The 13,833-nt window shown below is 36.5% G+C and overlaps 1 protein-coding gene across 1 annotated transcript in view; it reads right to left on the bottom strand.

Moving 5' to 3' along the window:
- Positions 1–598: 598 nt before the first annotated feature.
- The window catches only part of LOC127842766 (coatomer subunit alpha-like), a 44,345-nt gene continuing 31,110 nt past the window's right edge, over positions 599–13,833 (bottom strand). The window contains exons 20-29 of the mRNA XM_052372476.1: positions 12,254–12,553; positions 11,499–11,677; positions 10,709–10,777; positions 8,848–8,984; positions 7,834–8,020; positions 7,579–7,689; positions 5,644–5,805; positions 5,215–5,327; positions 3,347–3,428; positions 599–1,216 (exon numbers count right to left, since the gene is read on the bottom strand). Coding sequence (XP_052228436.1) covers positions 1,157–1,216; positions 3,347–3,428; positions 5,215–5,327; positions 5,644–5,805; positions 7,579–7,689; positions 7,834–8,020; positions 8,848–8,984; positions 10,709–10,777; positions 11,499–11,677; positions 12,254–12,553 — 1,400 coding nt within the window. The 3' untranslated portion in view covers positions 599–1,156. The remainder of the gene's footprint in view (positions 1,217–3,346; positions 3,429–5,214; positions 5,328–5,643; positions 5,806–7,578; positions 7,690–7,833; positions 8,021–8,847; positions 8,985–10,708; positions 10,778–11,498; positions 11,678–12,253; positions 12,554–13,833) is intronic.

The following is a 13,833-nucleotide window of genomic DNA, read 5'->3' on the forward strand; positions in this document are numbered from 1 at the left end:
GATATAGGAAATATTTGGGGTAGTACGCAAACTTTAACATAGATTTATCAATAAAATGCATATTCTAAGTGTAAAAGGGGCAATAATTCTGTCAAAATGCTTGATACAGTTGTCTGCTCTTGTTTATAGGTTGGGATCATGATGGTTAACAAGTATTCAAAATATGAAAGCAATATGTCAAGGGACATTGAAAATAGTTGGGGTAGTACGCAAACTTTAACATTTGCTGCATATTCTAAGTGTAAAAGGGGCCATAATTATGACAAAATGCTTGATATAGTTGTCTGCTCTTGTTAATAGGTTGGGGTCATGATGGTTAACAAGTATGCAAAATATGAAAGCAATATGTTAAGGGACAATGAAAATAATTGGGGTAGTACGAAAACTTTGACATTTGCACGCTAACGGAAACTTTAACGCCGAAGCCGTGGTGAGTAGGATAGCTCCACTATATATATTTCATATATAATAGTCGAGCTAAAAATCCAACAAAACCTTTCTTTATAAGGGTAGGCGACAGTGGTAATAATGAAACATCCACAACTTGTACTTGGCTGAAGTGTGTACTTAGTAGCAATGACTTTACACAACATACATCAAATAATAAATATTGTTTATTCTTCTCGCATAACCTTCATACAATATATGTTGTAAACATTTAAGTTTAATAATACTTTGTCACTAAAAAATTATGAATTTACAATCACCATTGCACAGAAAAAGTCATCAGCATAAATAAAAGAAAAAGCAACTAGTTGTTAAGGAACAATGACAACATGTATTAGCCTTTTCATCATGATGAACATGTCCACAGAAGTTATTTTAAGGTGGCTCATTTTATTCTCTGTTAATATTATGTTGATTAATTAATTCTTGCTATTTATCCCTTATTACCTGGGGCAAACACACAGGAACATTTTCATAAAAGAATCTCAAGAAACGAAATATACCATTATAATCCAAATGTTATTTCATGATTTAAAATGCCTTTTCCAACATCATGGTAACACATGAAGTATATACATCAATACCCTCTCTAATGATATTTCCAAGTTAAAGTTTGATAAATGAATGCAGTTTTTTTTTTAAACAATGAAATCATTCAGAACCCAGCAAGTCTTTGTACAGCACTGTTTGTATTTGTCACTGTGTTTTCCTATCGGAACTGGATTTGGCTTATCCGAAGCCCGATGCAATCTTTTCCAATTTCTGTCACCTAAAACAAACAAGAGAAAGATGTTAAACTTAATATATAAAATACACAGACCTCCAAATGATCTGCCATTTACTTCAAATAATTTTGGAACTGTCTGTTTAAAATGCTGTTTTAAGGAGATGATAATAAATAAAGATTGCTTTAAAGAAGCACAGTTGATTAATAATCATTTTTATATATGTCACTACACAAGATTTAAATTAAATTCATGTAAGAACAAGCAAATTCGTTGAATTGATATCCCCCGCCAATATGCTTCTGGACACAAAAGTGTTATATTTGACACTCAAAAAAGCATTTTTTCAAGATACAAAGGGCCACAACTCTGTTATTAACGGATGGTGTACAATGCCATTTGGCGTGCATCATCCTCTTATCCATAAATATACTCATACCAAGTTTCAATGAAATCCGCCAAGCACTTCCAAAATATGGCTCCTGACGGACAGAGGGACGGAAAGACAGATGGACGGACAACACCAAAACAATATCTTGGCGGGGGATAAAAACAATGGCTGCTGCAGTCGTTACAGACTTTCGCAACAGAGAGGATTTAAGCTTAGAAGCAAGTCTCTTGGAACTGATTCAAAGTGCAAACAGCAACTCTATTTTACCAATCTCAACACATGATTCCGTCATGCAAACAAGAGCTGTCAGAGGACAGCGCGCTCGACTATTCGAGTGCTTGACATTATAACGTAAGCCATCATGGGGAAATTGTTTATATTCAATAATTTATTAGACGATCTTTCAAAAATAAAAAAAGGAAAAAAAAAAGTAATGTTTTTTTTTTTGGGGGGGGGGGGGAGGGATTGACAGGGGGTATAATGGGGGTATAATGTGGGGTGTGGTCATTTATTACACGATCTTTCAAAAATAAAAAAAGGAAAAAAAAAATTTTGGGTGGGGGAGTGGGGGAAAGGGGGTAAAGTAGGGGGGGGGTAGGGGGATGAGAGGGGGCTATACTGTGGGGTTTGGTAATTAATTAGATGATGTTTAAAAAAAAAAATTTGGGGGGGGGGTAGGTAGGGGGAGGGTAGAGGGGGTGGGGGGTTGAGAGGGGGTATAATGTGGGGTGGGGTAATTTATTAGATGATGTTTAAAACAAAAAAAAAATTGGGGGGTGGGGGGTGAGAGGGGGGTATAATGTGGGGTGGGGTAATTTATTAGATAATGTTAAAAAAGAAAAAAAAATTGGGGCAGGGGGGAGGTTGGGGGGGGGAAGGGATTCTGGGTAGGGGCGTGGGTATTGTTTGGGTGGAATCCATTGTGGTATTCAGGTAAGTGTTGTTTTGTCAAAGTAATACTAAAATATGATCATAAATAAAGAAGTTATGGCAATTTAAGCAAAATGTTCAATTATCTAAGTGTAAAAGGGGCCATAATTATGTCAAAATGCTTGATACAGTGGTCTGCTCTTATTAATAGGTTGGGGACATGTTGGTTAACAAGTATGCAACATATAAAAGCAATATGTCAAAGGATATAGGAAATATTTGGGGAAGTACACAAACTTTAACATAGATTTATCAATAATATGCATATTCTCAGTATAAAAGGGGCAATAATTATGACAAAATGCTTGTTAGAGTTGTCTGCTCTTGTTTATAAGCTGGGGTGATGTTGGTTAACAAGTATGCAAAATATGAAAGCAATATGTCAAGGGACAATGACAAAAAATGGGGTAGTACGAAAACTTTAACATTTGATGCATATTCTAAGTGGAAAAGGGGCCATAATTATGACAAAATGCTTGATAGAGTTGTCTGCTCTTGTTAATAGTTTGGGGTCATGTTGGTAAACAAATATGCAAAATATGAAAGCAATATGTCAAGGGACAATGAAAATAATTGGGGGTAGTACGAAAACTTTAACATTTGCACGCGAACGCTAACGGTAACGCCGGGGTGAGTAGGATACCTCCACTATATATATTTCCTATATAATAGTCGAGCTAAAAATCTGTCTTATGCCATATTTATCCAGCGTTGTTGAAGACGGTGTAGCTCGTAACAATACTGTGCAAATGCGCAGGCTAGTCTTGAGCTATGCTGCGCGCACATGGTATACCACCAGGCTGTATACCACCCATGATGTGGCTAATATATCTAATAAATTTGTACGACTTACCTTAGACACTCTGCACACCTGTCCCTTATACTCAGGCAGGTAACAGGCACCACTCAACGGGCACTTCACTACTGGCTTGCCCCTGCAAACAGAGGAATCTCTTTTTATTTACCCTTTGCATGCTGGGAAATTTGTCGTCTGCTAAAATGTTGTCTTCTGAATTTGTAAAATAAGTGTTTTCTTCGATTTTTTTCAAAGAATTCTATTAGAATAGCAAACAGCTTGGATCCTGATGAGACACCACGTTTTGTGGCGTCTCATCTGGATCCAAACTGTTTACAAAGGCCTTCAAAATTCGGTTCCAACACTGAAAGAGTTAAGGACATATGAAAATCAACAGTATACTAATTTTTTTAAGGTATTTGATGTTATAACAACATCGATGATCTGTTAAATTTCCTCAATGTTTATTTTGCTTCAAACATCGATAAATTACGAAGTTTGCTGTTTTTATAGTTTTGGTCAGGGAAGGTGGAAACAAAAATGCAATAAAATTTACTGGTACACAATTAGTATACATCTCTTACTAGTTGATTATAAACAAACATTTCTTGTAAAAAAAAATCAATCTTACAGACATAAAGACATTACAGCAGATAAGAAATTTTAATATTGTTTGTATGAGATATGACCAGCAAATATGCAAAATAAGTCAATGCCAGAATGATCCTTGGTACAAATCATATAGCTTAAGCATAACACATATTTCAAGAACGCCAATACATAATTATTGTGTTGATATCTTATCCACTGAGCTTTATAAACTGCCAAATTTGTTTCTCACAAAAGTTACTTTATATGAACTGTTGCACAACCAAACCTTTTGATGTTATTAGTGGTGATAAATAGGACAAATTAAACTTCAACGTCACTTTTTAGTCAATAGTTTGCAAACCAGATGATGCTCAATTAACATGGAGCGAAGAAGCATAAAAGCAGTGTTTGTATCAAATAATGTATTTGCTTTCTACTTGCTTTTGATCAATTATTATCAAGTCGAATGAAGCCAAACTTGCCATGTGTAGTAATATGGTTTTAACAAGTAGCTTTAATTGAACAAATTTTATTATGTATGCTAGCGATTGATAGCCATGTTTATTTGTTAAATAGTCAATTATGCTGTCATCAACCAAATAGTAACAAATTTGGTTATAAATGGTTTAAAAGTTGTCTGGGGCTACTTAGCATATAGTACTAAATTTGACCAAAAAGTACAGCATAAAATCACTGCCAAAGGCACATTCATGATTTACACAGCTGTTCTGTTCAGTCTGAATTAGTTAGGTTACGGTCACAAAGAAGGAGCTGATGTTTGACAGAATTGTTAGACAAATCAATCTAGATTCAAAAGTAAAGACATTGTTAAGTTGATTTGACTTCTTTGCATTGAAATTTCAAATCAAACGATGTGTGTTTTCTAAGACATTCATTAAATGAATACCTATTTCTGTAATGCCCCAAAGATATGTCTATTAAAGTTATAAATATGAAACCATACTATCTAAAAAGATAAATGGAAATTGACTTTTTTTCAAATTTTCACTATTCATGTTAACATATATGTTATGTTTGTTATCCATTTCGAATTTCATCTCAAATTGGATTTGATATTTCAAACTTACAATGATTCTGCAGGTTACTAAAGAGCACTTTTTAAATGAAAAATACAATAATAACTTTATAGCAATTCAAATGCCCTACACTCTAGCAATTTTTAATGTTTAAATGTATTTAACGAATATAAACGCATATTAATTTGTAGTAAAATGTTCCTGAATACAAAATATTGCACAAAACAGCAAAATAATGTAAAATAGACTCCTTCCACTTATTCCACTATACGTATTCTAGGGGTCTAAGAAACTTACTTGTATATGGGGGTGTAAGAGGCTGCACAGATGTCAAACGGATTGTGTTCATCATATTTAAGGTCTTGTTCATCTGTTGGGTTCTTTTCACAAGCCGCTAGAATCTTCCTGGCCTGAAATGTTGAAAGTAAACTAAAGTTAAATGGCTCTGCAATCATGACCTCCAAATTAAGTCATGAATTTCTATATAGTCATGTGACAACAGAACTTTTCCAAGATTATAATTTTAACACCCATGTATTTCATATGATAATTTGATAAACTTTGAAGAGGATAACTAGACGATGTAACACTCCAATCAATCAACCACTGATCCTTGCAGTTTCAGAAGAGAATATTTTAAAAATAAGTTAGTTTAGAATTTCACTTAAATCATGTGACCCTGGGGGCATGATTTCAACAATCTTTGCAGAGAATTAGAGTTTTTACCGTAGTAGCAATATCCGGTTTGGGTCCCAGCTCCAACAGCCGTCTTGCGAAGGAAGCAGCGGTCTTGCAGTTCTTCAGTTTAAAGAACAGCGTCATGGCTGTTCTCAGTGTCAGAATCAGGTGAACAGGCTGCAGCTTGCAGTGAGTGAAGTAGGCAGCCATCTGCAGGGAAATAATCAAACATCACGTGGATGTGAACAATTTTGAATGAACAAGAGCTGTCAGAGGACAGCGCGCTTGACTATTCGAGTGCTTGACAGTATAACGTAAGCCATGATGGGGAAATTGTTCATATTCAATAATTTATAAGACGATCTTTCAAAAAAAAAAAAAAAGGAAAAAAAAAAAATTGGGGGGGGGGGGGGAGTAGGGGGGGTTGAGAGGGGGTATAATGTGGGGTGTAGTCATTTATTAGATGATCTTTCAAAAATAAAAAAAGGGAAGAAAAGGGGGGGGGGGCAGGGATTCTGGGTTGGGGCGTTGGGTATTGTTTGGGTGGAATCCATTGTGGTATTCAGGTAAGTGTTGTTTTGTCAAAATATTAATACAATCTGATCATAAATAAAGAAGTTATGGCAATTTAAGCAAAATGTCCAATTATCTAAGTATAAAAGGGTCCATAATTCTGTCAAAATGCTTGATACAGTTGTCTGCTCTTCTTAATAAGTTGCGGTCATGTTGGTAAACAAGTATGCAAAATATGAAAGCAATATGTCAAGGGACATAGGAAATATTTGGGGTAGTACGCAAACTTAAACATAGATTAATCAATAATATGCATATTCAAAGTATAAAAGGGTCAATAATTATGTCAAAATGCTTGATACTGTGATCTGCTCTTGTTAATAGGTTGGTGGTCATGTTGGTAAACAAGTATGCAAACTAAAAAAGCCATATGTCAAAGGACATAGGAAATATTTGGGGTAGTACGCAAACTTTAACATGATTTATCAATTATATGCATATTCTTAGTATAAAAGGGGCAATAATTCTGTCAAAATGCTTGATACAGTTGTCTGCTCTTGTTTATAGGTTGGGTCATGATGGCAAACAAGTATGCAAAATATGAAAGCAATATGTCAAGGAACATTGAAAATATTTGGGGTAGTACGCAAACTTTAACATTTGCACTGTAGGGAAACGGATACGGGAACGGCAACGCCGATGCCAGGGTGAGTAGGATAGCTCCACTATATATATTTCATATATAATAGTCGAGCTAAAAATGTCACTTATTTTCAACTGTTTTACACCAGAAAAAAATTATCGCAGTGAGTGAAGTAGGCAGCCATCTGCAGGGAAATAATCAAACATCACGTCGATGTGAAGAATGTTGAATGAAAAATTTCACTTATTTTTAACTGTTTTACACCAGAAAAAAAAAAAATCAAGCTTCAATTAATGTGTCTGAGGATAATCCTTTTAAAATTGCTGCATGACATTATCAAACAACAAGAACACATGACTTAAACTGCCAAGTCAGATCCTCATGTCTAGACTTTTATACGGGACAAAAAGCTAAAGAAGAATTTGTTTATGTTAATGACTATTTTCAAATAATGTCCATTGCACTATGTCTTTATGTCTTTATTACATGTTTAATGCACACTTACAATACGACAATATGAAAATTGTTAGCTTAAGCTTCTTATGCATTAGCATAATTTACACCTAACTTTTGAGAATTTCAGAAATCTGGGGTCAGGTGAGCGTAAAACATACTTCATCTGATAAGCAGTATATATTAACATGGTATTTAATTTGGTAAGAAAACTGAAGTAAAAAAGCCACTTATAATAGCATAAATACAATTTTTTGTTTCAATTTTAGTATCAGCACAATAAAAAATTTATCACTAAGGATAAATAAACAATGTAGCAGCGTAAAACGCAAATTCCTAGTATTGCGCAATATGGACACGCCCTCCTGTCTTACCTCACACAACCGTTTCTGTTCCTGCAATGAGTCTTTGGGCATGTCCTTCCTTGCCATCTCCATCGTGAGACCCACGATGTATTCCCTGCAGATCTCAACCAACTGCTGGGCCTGAAACACAGTATACACTGCTGAACAGAAGCAACTAAAGCCAAGCCTAACAAAAGTCATTGCTTCCACTAACATCGCACACAAAATTAAGGTAAATTAATAAAAGCTTTAAGCAGGTCGAAAAATAAATATTAATATTCAAACCTCTGATATTTCCTGCTTAGTGTCCACAACAAGCAATGGCACACTGAGTAGAAGTGTTCTGAACTTCTCTGCTGCCTCTGCAAACTTTCCCGCTGTGGTGAGGTTATATGCCACCTGGAGTTGCTGGACAAGGTTGTTCAACTTCAGACCCACTGCAGGGACTCCCGATCTGCCACCTGCCTCCTTCCTGTGAGGGAAAATACCTTAATATCGTAATTATAACTAGTGTTGTAAACGTTATTAACCCTTTACCACTTAGATATGTATTTTTATGCATTTGTAGTCCCTTAAAAAGTTAAATTAAGCTTAAGATTTTTCTTACTATATTCAAGTTTTAAGGCTTCATTTCCAATCCTTTGATACTGCTTAGCAGCAAACAAGTTACTCGCAGGCTGTTCTGGTTTAATGCTGTTTGCAAATAGCCATTTTCGCTTTGCCTCTTTGTGGGAAAGGGTTAATCAGCTTTGGCGATTTAAAATGAATACGGTTACCGGTATTTGTACCTATCCAAATTGACCGAGGTAAAAAGGAAAGGTTCTAATGTGTAGAAAACTAGATGTTTCCTGACACACAGACTCAGACAATAACAATGTTTGGTTCTAATAGAACATCTGAATTTAAAATGTAAATGACATATAATTTCATATATTAACTTCTGAATTACTTTTGAAAGTCTGAAGTTCATATTGAACAGTTTGACAAACTGTCTTCACCAGGTGATAGGCAAGACATCAAAATTTGAAAACATCTGAGAACATTCTTAAATCATGTGCATCATGCTTGTTTTTTGTGGGAAGAGCCTCATATGGACTTTCCCAATCATGTGACAGTGGTCTACCTACCAATTAAAGTCGCCTGCCTAGTGGATATGGTGTCCGCCTAGCGACCAAAAGATCATGGGTTTGATCCCCACTGTAGGAGCATTCAACAGACTTCCCAAATAGACAGCAAGGACTGATTCTACCCAGGAAATGGACTTATTGAGCTTAAATAAATAGGATTTAAACTACCAACCAGTTCCTGTGTGGGTGGCCAAACAGCGGTGGTAGGGAAGGCAGGCCCTGGTGACACGTCCGTGACCGACTGTACGTGGCCATGAACAGCTGCCTGTACTCCTCAAAGTTCACCACCCCCACTTGGTCATGCAGAAGCTGTCCAATGGGATATGGTATTGTATATTACCGGTATATTGTGATCTCAATAAATAACAAGAGCACCGCATAACGGGTGCCACGCTCGGCTGCAAAAGCTTGTCAGAATATTTTTTTTTTAAGAGGTCACAGTGACCTTGACCTTTGACCTACTGACCCAAAAATGGGTGTGGCGTGTAGAACTCGTCAAGGTGCATCTACATATAAAGTTTCAAAGTTGTAGGTGGAAGCACTTTGATTTTAGAGCCTATGTTAAAGTTTTATATTAGAGGTCACAGTGACCTTGACCTTTGACCTAGTGACCCTAAAATGGGTGTGGCGTGTAGACCTCATCAAGGTGCATCTACATATGAAGTTTCAAAGTTGTAGGTGGAAGCACTTTGACTTTAGAGCCTATGTTAAAGTTTATATTAGAGGTATCAGTGACCTTGACCTTTGACCTAGTGACCCAAAAATGAGTGTGGCATTTTTAACTCATCAAGGTGCATCTACATATGAAGTTTCAAAGTTGTAGGTGGAAGCACTTTGATTTTAGAGCCAATGTTAAGGTTTTAGCACGACGCCTACGGCGGACGACGAGCTGGCTATGACAATACCTCGGGTTTTCTCCGGAAACAGCCGAGCTAAAAAACTCTTAGTTTCAAAAGTTTTAAAACAAGGGACAAAATTGTCACAAAACCGGGTTTTCAATTTGAAAGAAAAAGTCTGATAAAGGGAGACATTTCAAAATGTGCATTGTTACCCCCTTGTGTAAGATTTAATCTATTTTTACTCGTGGCGACCTTGCTTTCAATTTGAAAAAAAAAAAAAAGAGTCTGATAAAGGGAGACCAACTCAAAATGTGCATTGTTACTGATTGTTCAAAGTAACCCCACTTCTTTCAAAATCAATCTATTTTTAGTTGTGGCGACCTTGACCTTGGAGATATTGACGTAATTCTTTCGCGCTACACACCGTCCAATGATGGTGAACAAATGTGCCAAATGATTTTAAAATCTCACATTGAATGACATAGTTATTGCCCGGACAAGCTCATTTATGGCCATTTTTGACCTTTGAACTCAAATTTGAAGTGTGACCTTGACTTTGGAGATATCGACGTCATTTTTTGGCGTGACACACCGTCTAAAGATGGTGAACAAATGTGCCAAATGATTTTTATATCTCGCGATGAACGACAAAGTTATGGCCCGGACAAGCTCATTTATGGCCATTTTTTACCTTTGAACTCAAATTGTGACCTTAACCTTGGAGATATCGACGTAATTCTTTCGCGCGACACACCGTCTTATGATGGTGAACAAATGTGCCAAATGATTTTAAAATCTCACAATGAACAACAAAGTTATGGCCCGGACAAGCTTGTTTCGCCCGCCCGCCGACATTCGCCAATCTAATAACCAGTTTTTTCCTTCAGAAAACCTGGTTTATGATATAAATGCTTAATTCAATATTATTTTTGTTTCTGAATACTTCTTAAATGCTTGGCAGATTACACATTTTTACAACCAATCTTTCCTGTACATGCCCTTACACAATCACTTTGATACAAGCTAACCGACTTAATAATCCAATAGAAGCAAAAAGTAACTGCATCAATTTCAATGTCATTCTGAATTTGTACACTTTTGGCAAGGATAAAGAAAATATTGATCAAATCAATGTTCAAGTGTTTAACATTATTCGTTAAATTTTGAAGTCAATATTATATTGTACAAACTTACTCTCATGGCTGTCTCAAACGAGCCTGCCAGTACATGGTCCACTGGCAGCTGCGAATTATTGCACCACACCTGAAACAGACAAAATAATGAATGTCTTAAAAAGCAAACAGAACAAACAAATTACAATATTATTTCCCATAACTGTTTAGTAGACTAACCGTTTTATGAATAAAATTAAAAGCTACATTTTTCCTTCATTTAAACTTAATAAAGGTCACAATTTCTTCACATATAATATAATAGCAGTATTTTTTGCATACAGCAAAAACAGTCAGATGGCAGTGAAACCATGGTGCAAACAAGATATGTGTGTTGTCAGAAACACTATGACCCCTTTTGCGCCGCTTTGAAGCTATATATTTGACCTTTGACCTGGAAGGATGACCTTGACCTTTCACCACTCAAAATGTGCAGCTCCATGAGATACACATGCATGCCAAATATCAAGTTGCTATCTTCAATATTGCAAAATTTATTGCAAAATGTTAAAGTTTGACCAAACAAACCAACCAACCAACAAACCAACAGACAGGGCAAAAACAATATGTCCCCCACTATAGTGGTGGGGGACATAAAAATCCGGGTAATACATGTAGTAAATCAACAATTTGAACCACACAGAGGCTTCATAACTTACCAACAATCTCTTTGATGACATGAAAACTATGAGCGGCCTACTGCAGGAAGCTAACAACAGTGATTGCTAATCTGATGCTCATACATTATTTTAAACTTAGTATGTATCTACATTCAGTTTTGCCAGTATAAAATTGTATAAAGAGCACTGTACCTGTCCCTGACTTGTGCCTTTGGTAGGAGGTACAAAGAATCCCTCTCCTCCAGAAGTCGGGGTCGACGGGACGTCAAGGTCGGCAGGGAGGTCAAGGTCTTCATCAACATCCCAGCCTCCCCCCTCACCTCCCTCCTCATTCCCTGCTTTAGCCTCCTCGCCACCTCCAAACTCATCATCTAGAAGAGGTACAGAAATAGACAGTCAGTAAATCATCAACAATCAATATATAAGAATTATACAGTCAGTAATTGTCAACACTCTATCCAAACTCATCATCTAGTAGAGGTACAGAATTATACAGTCAGTAATAGTCAACACTCTATCCAAACTAATTATCTTTAAGACGTACAGAATTGTACAGTCAGTTATTGTCAACACTCTATTAGACCCTTCAGTTTTTTTTATTTCTAGAGTGTAGTTTTGTGGGTATAAAATGATAACATTTTACAAGAAACACAAATTCACATATTTCACAATATACACACCTCATAAATTCTTCATCCACATAAAAATGGAATATCATTAACTGCATGATCAGGTTTTATGTTAATTGAGAAAGAACACATGACTGTAACAAGAGAAGTTTGTAAAACATGTATTGTATGCCCCCATAATTGAATGCAACTAAAATGAATTTTAAATGATTAAATTATTTAAAGCTGCAATTGTTAGAGAAATGAGTCAGCCATAATACAAATCAAGGTATGGAAGACTAAACAGAGAAATTCTGTACTAAATGAGCCCCTGCTTACCATCGTCCAGTTTGATATCGTCATCGCCCCAGCCCTCCCCTGCCCCCTCGATCTCTACGTCGTCAGCAGCAGCCAGCTTGCTAGGGGCCCCTCGGGCGGCCATGGCTCCCTCAAAGAACCCCTTGGACACTGTGAGGAGGGGCCAGTTGGACTCCTGCTGGGTGATGGGGACAGGGGGGGTCAACATGGTCGCGTGTGGGTACAGGTCTGGTACCCGCTCGGTCTCCCCGAAGGATTGTTTGAGGGTCTCTGCCTCTGCTTCAAGGCCATTGGTAGCCGCAGTCAGGTACGCCAGGGACTCTGAAATAGAAGGGCATATTAACCTCCTCATGTACAGAATTTTCTTTGAGAAACATGGGACGAAATGATTTTCTTTCAAATTCCTTGTGAATCACTCACTTTTTCAAAAAATAAGAGTAAAGACTTTCAACCTGGATTTCTGTCCCCCTTTCACAAATGTTTCACATTCACTTAAATTACCGCCAAATTAAGTGCTCTCAGCCCATGCCCAGCCTCTGCCATGGCGTATTCCACTCTGTAGATTGCGCCACCATAACATGTTTTATCGTAATCATGATGAGATCTACATTTTTTTATCAGCTTACTCTGCATATGAACTCAACTGATATTGGTAACTATACAGTGTCCGCTGTGTAAATACATGTGTGTTCTTTATACAATAACAATGGAGGAATATATGACATGTTTAACATGAGATGTGTTTGTCAGAAACACAATGTCCCCTATTGCACCGCTTTGAAGCCATATATTTGACCTTTGACCTTGAAGGATGACCTTGACCTTTCACCACTCAAAATGTGCAGCTCCATGAGATACACATGCATGCCAAATATCAAGTTGCTATCTTCAATATTCAAAAGTTATGACCAAACTTTAACGAAGGTTAAAGGTTTAGGAAAGAAAAATACAATGATATTTGACCTTTTACCTTGAAGGATGACCTTAACCTTGACTTTTCACCACTCAAAATGTGCATGTCCATGAGATACACATGCATGCCAAATATCAAGTTGCTATCTTAAATATTGCAAAAATTATGAGCAAGGTTATAGTTTTTGTACAGACACACACAATGACAGACAGGCAAACTGAAATAGGCAAGGTAGATGCGTCAGGATGAAATATGAACAGAAAAGATAATGTTAATAAGAAAATTTTAGTAAGTAAGAGATTGCACGGAGAAATGAATTTTGTTTTAAATTTTTGACCTTTGACCTTTAAGAATGACCTTGACCTTTCACCACTCAAAATGTGCAGCTCCATCAGATACACATGCATGCCAAATATCAAGTTGCTATCTTCAATATTCAAAAAGTTTTGACCAAACTTTAACGAAGGTTAAAGTTTAAGGAAATAAAAAATACAATGATATTTTACCTTTGACCTTGAAGAATGACTTTGACCTTGACTTGTCACCACTCAAAATGTGCAGCTCCATGAGATACACATGCATGCCAAATATGAAGTTGCTATCTTCAATATTGCAAAAGTTATCAAACTTAAACTAAGGTTAAAATTTTGGGACAGAAAGACAGACAGACAGGCCCAAAACAATATAC

This window comes from Dreissena polymorpha, chromosome 8, assembly GCF_020536995.1.
Source record: "Dreissena polymorpha isolate Duluth1 chromosome 8, UMN_Dpol_1.0, whole genome shotgun sequence".
Taxonomy (NCBI): domain Eukaryota; kingdom Metazoa; phylum Mollusca; class Bivalvia; order Myida; family Dreissenidae; genus Dreissena; species Dreissena polymorpha.